At 28.6% G+C, this 10,297-nt stretch overlaps 1 protein-coding gene across 1 annotated transcript; it reads right to left on the minus strand.

The window, feature by feature from the left end:
* Nucleotides 1-3,948: 3,948 nt before the first annotated feature.
* LOC111677520 (outer membrane protein A-like) lies at nt 3,949-8,685 on the minus strand. Its single transcript, XM_046947127.1, has 3 exons — nt 8,279-8,685; nt 5,688-6,415; nt 3,949-4,367 (listed from the first exon to the last, which is right to left on the minus strand). Exons 1-3 carry the CDS (start codon nt 8,683-8,685, stop codon nt 3,949-3,951), a joined length of 1,554 nt encoding a protein of 517 aa, XP_046803083.1.
* Nucleotides 8,686-10,297: the final 1,612 nt, after the last annotated feature.

Consider the following 10,297-nt stretch of genomic DNA (forward strand, 5'->3'; position numbering starts at 1 on the left):
AATATGCATATAAGTACGTCCCCTAAAGCCTGCTTTGAACTAATTCTGAAGCTAACAAATTCAAAGAAAAATCATTGATTAAAAAGCTGGTTCCAAAAAACGTATCCCCAAAATCAAACAATTTCAAACTAAAATTTTCAAACAAAATGTTTTATAGTAAAACTAGTTTTCGATCTAATTATATTTTTTATAGCCATAAATATTTAATAAATATAAAATTATATTTATAATTTGCCATCGTAATCTTAAAGATTTTAGTAAAAAATTAACACAAGTTATTTACTAGTTGATTGTCCGTCGGTCTAATTGAAGTTGGTAAAAACTCCGAATGATCAGAATTTTATTAATATGTTATAACAAGGGCGGTTTTAAACTGGGAAACTATGAAATTAATATTGTTAACCTAGAAACCGAAATATTATAATCATAGATTCCATTAGAAGGTTCATGATATCATATAATAGGCCAATAGAGGAATACCATTTTTTTTATATCCAGAGGAAAATAAAGACGATGAGCTGACTGTACCTGAACAATTTTAATTTGGTAAGATCTACGTCATTTCGACTTCTCCAAGCTTACACAGATGATAGAAAAAATTGGATACTTATTTTCTGTATCATTGACAATATTTGTTCTTGAGTGCATGTTATTCTTCAAAAAAGTGATTGAACAATTCTTAAGAACTACTTCGAAAAAACTGAGTTTCTGAACATTGCACAAACAAACTTCATTAACACAGAGATCGCTACATAAAGTTATTTCACCAATATTTTTCCGTACAGGTCCTAAATCGACCCAAGTTTATTTTTTCTGATGTACGGACTACATAAATATTGGCTGTAGGCTAATAAGAGCGTATAAAAGCAATTATATTTTGCGTCCTTTTTAGATTGTATGAATTTAAACAATTATAGACAATAGGAGATTATATTCAAGCAGAATATTAACACTGTTAACATGTTATTACACTAAAGGCTTAAAACTGGGAAATTTGGGAAACAACCATCATCCTAAATATTACCATAGCTTCCATCAGGAGGTTAATATTATCACATAAGAAGTAAAATGAATTGGATTACATATGAAAGTAATAGAGGAATAACATTATTATTACCTCCAAAAGGACTATATGAAAACCACAACCGAATGGTTTTAAATTTTCCAAACCTGCACATCTGGCAGAAAAAAACTGGAATATTTAAAAAACAGTATGAATCTTTCGCCATATTCCTTAGAATGATTTCAAAAAAAAAACTACTTCCCGAGAGTTACTTTCTGAACATTGGACATTTCAATATTTAAAATAATATTGTTTGTATGCTAATAAAATTTATATTTTTTATTTTAAATTGTTTTTTTTTTTCTGAAAATAAAAACACAAAAAAATCTAAAGTAGGCAAGTGATACTGGAGCAAAGTGTATGTAAGTGAAAAATAGCTTTTTTCTCTTTGACGAGGATATAAAAATAACTTATTACAAATGTGATTACCTAACATTCCCGTATTCAAAACCGGCTTTCGAGTCATTTTCTACGTTTATTATTCTTTTCTTTTCCTCAATCAGAATTATTGAAGATTCGTATCTCCCCGATATCTGTGGTCCTCTAAAATCTGATTTTAACAGTATATGAGTACATTTTAAAATTTTTTTTCATAAATAAACTTTTATGTTAAATTTTATCTTAATTTTTCTAAATGAGGCTTTATATATGTCAAATATAGGCCGATCCTCGGTAAATTTGGAAAATTATATATTTTTAAATAACAAGTCAATTTTAGACGTCAAATAAAATTGTCAAATAAGGGCCGATCATTACGAAAATCTGCTGTGTCATTTATACTTATATAAAACTTATTTGTGCCATTTTTTAGAGAGACAATAGAATATTTTACGTAATTATGGCATAAAAAGTCCAAATCAGGAGGTATGGTTGTATGGGGGCTAGGTGAAATAAAGACCGATTTCAACCATTTTCTATAAGCTTCGTCCCTGTGATAGAAACTTGCTTGGTGCAAATTTCATCAAATTATCTTGAAAATTGCGGCCTGTACCTTGCGTAAAAGGTTTACATGGACAGACAGCCAGCCAGACGGACTGACGGACGGACATGTCTTAATCGACTCAAAAAATTATTCTGAATCAATCGGTATACTTTATGGTGGGTATTTGACCAATATTTTTGTGTGTTACAAACATCAGCACAAACGTATAATTCCCTCCCCACTATAGTGGTGTAGGGTATAAATATTAAAAAGTTATTCTGAGTCCTTGCCTTGGTCATTTAATTATCTCGTCTTCTGCTTTCTAAATATGTAGAGAGAAGAAGTCTTATAAGTGCTTAAAGGTACGAAAACCCGTTATTTTTACCGATATCTCAAGATTTTTGAGGTGTTTGGCAAATTTCATAAAGAAATTCTTGCTCTAATCCGTCTAAATTTTCAGGAAAGTGGTGTTACTTCCCAAGTATTTATATGTGTCGCATAGTATTATTTATAAATTTTTAAATTCAATAGAGCTCAATATATAGTTGACCATATCCCATATCGATATATGTGAACATCAATTCAAAATAAATTAACCATTTTTATAAATCAGAAAAGGATCGATGATAATAACCCTTATTTCAGCAAATAGATATCTTTTCTGTTAAATATCTAGTAGGTAACTTATGCAATTGGGATAATTTGACATTATTTTCGCATCAATACCTAATGAATAAAATTACAAAATATTCCTTATCTAAGGCAACTATGCATTGACACTATTGAGATTAATACATAAGTCCATAGATCTAACCTTTCCGCAATTACGTTGAAATTTCAAGTTTGGAGTTGCGTTGAATTTAAAATGTCTCAAGTTGTTTTTTATTAAATAGATGCTTATTCACGTTGTCTAAATTAAAACAATAAATTGAGTTGAAAATTTATATTTATAACGAATATGGGTTCTCAAGTCCATTTATTCTTATTAAATTTAAGTCATAATAAACAAATTGATCTAATTTTAAATTAACATTTATAATTTAAATTAATTGGAATATAACTTCGAATAATTCTAATAAAAATTTTAATATTATCTCTTTAACTAAAGTTATATTCTTTATGACTATGTAAGCTACTGTAGTGTTCAATTCTTATATCTTATCATTTTTTTCATTTAATAATTAATTTTAAAGCACCCCTTTTAAAAAATAAAACAAAATAAAGTGATAAGTCATTGTATTAAAAACAAATAAAAATACTTTTAATTTACCATGTCTATGACTACATGTGAACGTATGTATATGGATGCTAGAATAATTAAAATAATTAAAATCCTGAAAATGTAATCTTAAGAAGATGGTAGAAGCTGACATTTGAGACACAGGATACACTACACACGTACACACAACACATATTAAATTCAATGCACATATAAAAACACCTATACAAACTTTTACGTGTGTGTGTGTGTATTCTGGTTAAAAGTAAATATCACCACATAAACCAAACTTTAGAAAAAGGAACGTATTTTTAAGAACAAAATACCCTTAAGTTATATGTAGTATTTTTACAAATGTTACAAACTTACGACAAAAAAAAAGAAGGAAAGTAAATGTGTATTTATTTACTTGAAAAAAAATATACTTTCAATAAACCAACATTTTCTTTTTTGATTTTCTTTAAATTACCACAAATTTGGAAAATATAAAATATTTGAGAAGAAGCTTCAAACAAATAATAATTTTTCTCTTCTCACTCCCACTGCTTTAATGTCTAAATGATGTCGCTAATGGAGTTGGTGAAATTAAAAATACTGTCAAACGTACAAATGAGTGGGATTATTCATTTTTGGTTTTTAATATATAAAAGAAATTCTTAATAGAAAGAATTCATATAAATGAAACACTTGAGTTAAATGACTGATATATGAGTTTGAAACGAATTTGAAATGCGCTACTGTTGTTTAGTAATTTTGATTTATAATGCCACCAGAATAATTCTGCGTACAAGCATCAGCATTAACAATAACAATGGCATAAGCAATAGCAATAGCATTAGCAATAGCATTAGCAATAGCATTAGCAATAGCATTAGCAATAGCATTAGCAATAGCAATAGCAATAGCAATAGCAATAGCAATAGCAATAGCAATAGCATTAGCATTAGCAATAGCATTAGCAATAGCATTAGCAATAGCATTAGCAATAGCAATAGCATTAGCAATAGCATTAGCAATAGCATTAGCAATAGCATTAGCAATAGCATTAGCAATAGCATTAGCAATAGCATTAGCAATAGCATTAGCAATAGCATTAGCAATAGCATTAGCATTGGCAATAGCATTGGAATTAGCATTAGTAATAGCAATATCATTAGTAATTGCTTAGATGCTTAGCATTAAAAATTTAATGCAGCGTAAAATATAAAAATATTTAAATTATTTTACTTTTCAGAGTGTTGCAAACGCCTAAACTCTCATGTCACTACCACCCATCGCCTAAAGGGTACTCCCGAGAAAATAATGAAAAACAACATTTTTGCATAAATGAAAATGAATGGAAAATCCATTACAACAGTTGACGCGGACTTGTTTCATTTTACGTGCCCCGCGAAAATAAAATGAGAAACCAACACACACAAGTCGTATTGCAAGAAATGATTGACGGCACATAATTAAATTAATTGAGTAATCCTTTGGCATCAACACAAAACACAAAGCCTGGTATTTCTTTTTTCCCAAATACACATGAACAAAAACCAAAGTACTAGTCCTACAGCGAACACTTACTTACTTCGCAAAGACTTTAGATACCAAGATGAATGGGATAAATTTGTGTTAAGATGAATAAATATTTTTTTTCGAATATACAGTAAAGTAAGAAGGGGTTATACAAATCTTATATTACTTACTACAAGGTCTTTCTTTCGAAAACAAAATAATGTCGCAGCATTAAAGTCTACAGCAGCATTTCACTTCAAAATTTTCAATAAACTGAAATTATGGTGACGATGATGATGATGATTTCTTCAACTGGAGTAGGGGTTGTAGATGGTTTAGTTGCTGGCAGGGTGACTTGGTATGTAGAGTAAAGGTTATGTGGTTGCCAGTTGTGGTTTCTTTCATAGAAGCTGTTTGTAAAGTGCGTGAGTTTCTACAACATTTAGTACTGGCAGGCTGAATTGTATCTGTCTGTTTCTCTAAAGCAACCACAAGTAACGACAATTTTAGCATTAAGAAACATCTATTTAGAGATCCTTAGGTGCTGCGAGTGCTTCTGGTGCTTTATGGTGGGTACTTATTGTTACTGCCAAACCAAAGATATCAAAATACGACAATAACAACAACAATTACACAACAACATCGCAATAAAGTCTTTTGTTTTATACTTTTGCTGCGAAAATTAAAATTAGTAAAAATTTGGTATTGTATAGACGACATTCAATAAAAGAGTTTAACCATAATGAACAATAACAACAACCACGTTTAATCAACAACCCCCTCTGCTTTGTACCACCATACGCATCTTGTCCTTTGTTTTTAATATCAACATGACAATTTTACAATGCTTTTAAAGCATTGAGGACAATAGAATAAGCATTTCTGTAACTTTTTAAAATGTTAATCTTTTAAAATTTAAAGATAATTCAGCTATTTTCGAAATACTAGCAATGTAGTTTAAAAAACTATTGTAGCTAGTGCACTTTTCCTTAGAAAAGCATTAGCGTTAGCAATAGCAATGGCAATATCATTAGCATTAGCAAATGCCATTGCAATAGCAATAGCATTAGCATTAACAATAGCAACAGCATTAACAATAGCAATATCATTAGCAGTAACAATAGCATTATCAATAGTATAACCAATAGCATTAGCATTAGCATTATCAATAGTATAAACAATAGAAATAGCATTATCAGTAGTATTAGCAATAGAATTAGCAATAGCAATAACAATAGCATTAGCAATAGCATTAGCATTAGCAATAGCAACAGCGTTAGCAATAGCATTAGCAATAGCATTAGCAATAGCTTTAGCAATAGCATTAGCATTATCAATAGCGATAGCAATAGCACTAGCAATAGCACTAGCAATAGTATTAGCATTAGCAATAGCATTAGCAATAGCAATAGCATTAGCAATAGTATTAGCATTAGCAATAGCATTAGCAATAGCATTAGCAATAGCAATAGCATTAGCTATAGCATTAGCTATAGCATTAGCAATAGCATTAGCAGTAGCATTAGCAATAGCAATAGCATTAGCAATAGCAATACCATTGTCAATAGTATTAGCAATAGCGTAAGCAATAGCATTAGCAATACCATTGGCAATAGCAATAGCATTAGCAATAGCAATAGCATTAGCAATAGCATTAGCATTAGCATTAGCAATAGCATTAGCAACAGCATTAGCAATAGCATTGGTATTCCTTCATAATGATGGATATGCTCCGAAGACATTAATCAATCCTCAAGAGGATACTGATATGTCAAATACACACACGCACTTCATTTTTCAATTTAGTTTTTTCTCTAAAATCAACAAATTGTTGCCATTTCACAACACAAAGAAAGACAAAACTAAAAAATAATAAAAAAGATAAATATATTTAACCTTTAAGACCGATAATCCTTTAAAATCCTTTAAAGTACAAAAAGAAAACTAACATTAAATCTCAGCAATTAATTTCATTTATCTAAAAAGCGATGGCGCGCAAAAAATTCGAAATGAAAGAAAACAAAAAAATTAAATTGGAAAATGAAATTGTAAATGAAAAACACGTTGGTTAAAAAGCATTTACGAGTTTTGCAAATAAGAAAACACTATGGGAAATACATTAAAAATCCTAGGGTGGGTGTTAAAGACAGTCTGTACAAAAATAAAAAATCTTAAATTTACAATCATTATAACACTATGTAAAAAATAAGTATATAGTCATTGTATCTTTAGCAGACTTGACTTGAGAAATGTTACTGCATCCTTTAAGATTTTGGTGGATATAAAAAAAAGAAAAAAAGAGTGTAAGATACCAAAAAGCCTTTCACACTGCTGCACATAATCTCTGCCATCAACAACCGCAAAAACAAAATCCCTTATTTATTTTCGTTTTTTGTCTTGACATTGCTGTATTGTATTTTTTACTAGCATTTACCAAATGTTAAATGAATTTCATTCTAGTCTTTCCTACAAGTAGAATGATGCACAATTCCTTCTTCGTATTTTTCTACAACAGCACAAAGTATTTTAACAAGACCACTTTGGTATAAGTAAAATACATTTTTTGTAAATGAAATACAAAAAAAGGATAACATTACTTTAATGTAAAAAAGAAAACAAAATAATCTAAAGGAAAAAATTCACAGCTGGAGTCTGTGACAATTCCTTAAGATGATGATAGAAATGTTTAAAAATTCCTTTAAAAAATAATATTTTACTGTGCGATACATTTTGTATAACGTTTGTTGCCTTGTTCACATAAACTGAATGTAATGCATTATCTTTTAGGTTTTGTGTCTCTAATATGAAACCCAGCAAAGTATACTTTCATTTTTAACTTAACTATTTTATAAATTAATTATATTTTTCTAATATTATTATAATTTGTTATGTTTTCTTTCACTATGTGGCAGTTAATTTTATATTCACGGATTTCCTTAGTCGTAGTCTGCTACTTTAAATGACTGACTGTATAAATGAATAGAATGCATTTCCATTGATTTCCGTCTGTTCTTGTAATGTGTTGATTATGTTTGTCTTTGAATTTCCGTTCATATTTTTCTTTTCGTTTACATTTTACTATGTAAATCTGTATTTATTTGTATTTCACAAAAAAGATTTGTGACTTTACTTAATCTTATTTTGTAGAATTGTAAAAGAAAAATGAAAGATATTTCTTTTTATTTAAATATTCTGTTGACAGTCATTTGTGTTTGATGTTCTTGTAAAGCAGAGCTCAACATCTATAGTTATTAAGAACCGAGATGAATGTGTTATTAACATAAAAAATCATTAAATAGATAATTGAAAAAAATTTGAGCTTACTCTTGCGAATTGTTCTCTTTGTGCAATCCAATGTTTTACATTTTTTTCAATTTCTTGTTTGTGACTTTTATATAATTTTTCCTTTGCCAAATATAAAGGGACGTTTCATGTAATTATCATGCCGTTGTGAGTTGTTGATTAACATTTTCTTTGTAACGAAGAAATTATCTAAAATTTCTAAAGATACAGTTAATTTTTGGCTTTGTAAAAAGGGGGTTTAAGTTAAATTTTTCTAATTGTACTTAAATACGATTCTTCAGAATTAGCAATAGCATTAGCAATAGCATTAGCAATAGCATTACCAATAGCATTAGCAATAGCAATAGCATTAGTAATAACATTAGCAATAGCATTAGCAATAGTATTAGCAATAGCATTAGCAATAGCATTAGCAATAGCATTAGCAATAGCATTAGCAATAGCATTAGCAATAGCATTAGCAATAGCATTAGCAATAGCATTAGCAATAGCATTAGCAATAGCATTAGCAATAGCAATAGCATTAGCAATAGCATTAGCAATAGCATTAGCAATAGCATTAGCAATAGCATTAGCAATAGCAATAGCAATAGCATTAGCAATAGCATTAGCATTAGCATTAGCAATAGCATTAGCAATAGCATTGACCCATGTAATTTGTTTCTTATTTAATATCATTTAATATAAGAAAAATTAAATCTTAATGATAACAGAAATATAAATGAGCTTATAAAATAAAAGGACAAACAAATAAAAAAATATTTTTTTATAACAACATTGTAACTTCTGTCACTTGCATGTTTAACTTTAACAATCGCGTGTCAATTTCATTGCTGTTAGAGTAATAAGGAAAATGAAAGCCAAATCAAAAAAGACATGGAATCACAGATGGAAAATTAAAATGAAAAATGATTCAGTTGTAGCAGAATTGAAAACAAGCGCTACAATAAAAGTTTTTCATATCATATTCCGAAATACTTATGTATATGCATCACATTAACCTACAGCTATTATGAGTTGAAGAATTTAAAAATCAGAATATACAAAACTAATAACTCTGATTAATACAATTAAAGAATGATTATAAATCTAAAGAAATTTAACATTTTTAAGTATTCGCTGCAAAATTTCATTCTATCAGACAATCTTAACATACTCTATACTTCAAATGTTTTGTGTATTTGTATAAAAAAAAAACTTTATACAAATTTTTATTTTTTTGTGCTCTCTAGTTCCCACAATATAATTGCGTTATAAAAATTAAATGGTTTTCTAGATTTTTTTCATGCTATTCATGATTATATATATTTTTTTAGATTTTTAACAGTTGTTAATTTTTTTCAACACCAACTAAAGTATATGTACATGATTTTGATGTCCTTTTCTGTTAAAACGTGGGTTTGGCTGAGGGTGTGGGAGAATATTTTTGTGTGTTGGACATTTTAGTCAACATTTGACTGTTACCGCGTGACATAGTTTGATTGTTATTTAATTGAATTTAATTAGTTTTAGTTGTTTTATATTTTTATGTTTTCGTTTTTTGTTTTTTATTCTTGTTCTTGTTGTTGTAGTCTTAGTAATATGACATTTAAATAATTCTCACGATTATAGATAAAACAATTTACAAAATATTATAGTTGGGCAGCAGCGAATTTTAAGAACACTTCTATTGTATATTTATATAAAAAAAACTATTATTTTTTCAAGATTATGTAATGATTTGAAGTCACATAGACTAGTTTATAGTTAACATCATTTTAACTTATTTAACGACTTTTAGACTTGTCTATAGTTAAGATTATAGTCTAATAAATAGTCAAAACTATAAACTAATCTATTGTTAAGATTATAGACTAATATATAATCTAGACTAATATTTAATGAAGACTACAGTCAGACTACAGACTATTCAAGACTATAGTCAAAACTATAGACTATCTATATTCACAACTTTAGAACAACTTTTAGACTTGTCTATAGTTAAAACCATAGTCTGATAAATAGTCCAGACTATAGAATAATATATAATCTAGAATAATCTTTAATGAAGACTGTAGCCTATTCAAGACTATAGTCAAGACTATAGACTAATCTATATTTACAACTTTAAAGTGATTTCTAACCAAGACTATGGAATGTTATACAATCAAGGCTGCAGGCTGATATATGTTCAAGGCTATTAACATTGTGTGGCATTTTTTAAGTCATGGAAATATAATTTACACCACCAGGTGATAAAAGACAAAAAAGACACGTGTATCCCAGTTTTACCCAAAATCATGTCAAATCT

The sequence above is a fragment of the Lucilia cuprina genome, chromosome 3, assembly GCF_022045245.1.
Source record: "Lucilia cuprina isolate Lc7/37 chromosome 3, ASM2204524v1, whole genome shotgun sequence".
Lineage (NCBI taxonomy): Eukaryota > Metazoa > Arthropoda > Insecta > Diptera > Calliphoridae > Lucilia > Lucilia cuprina.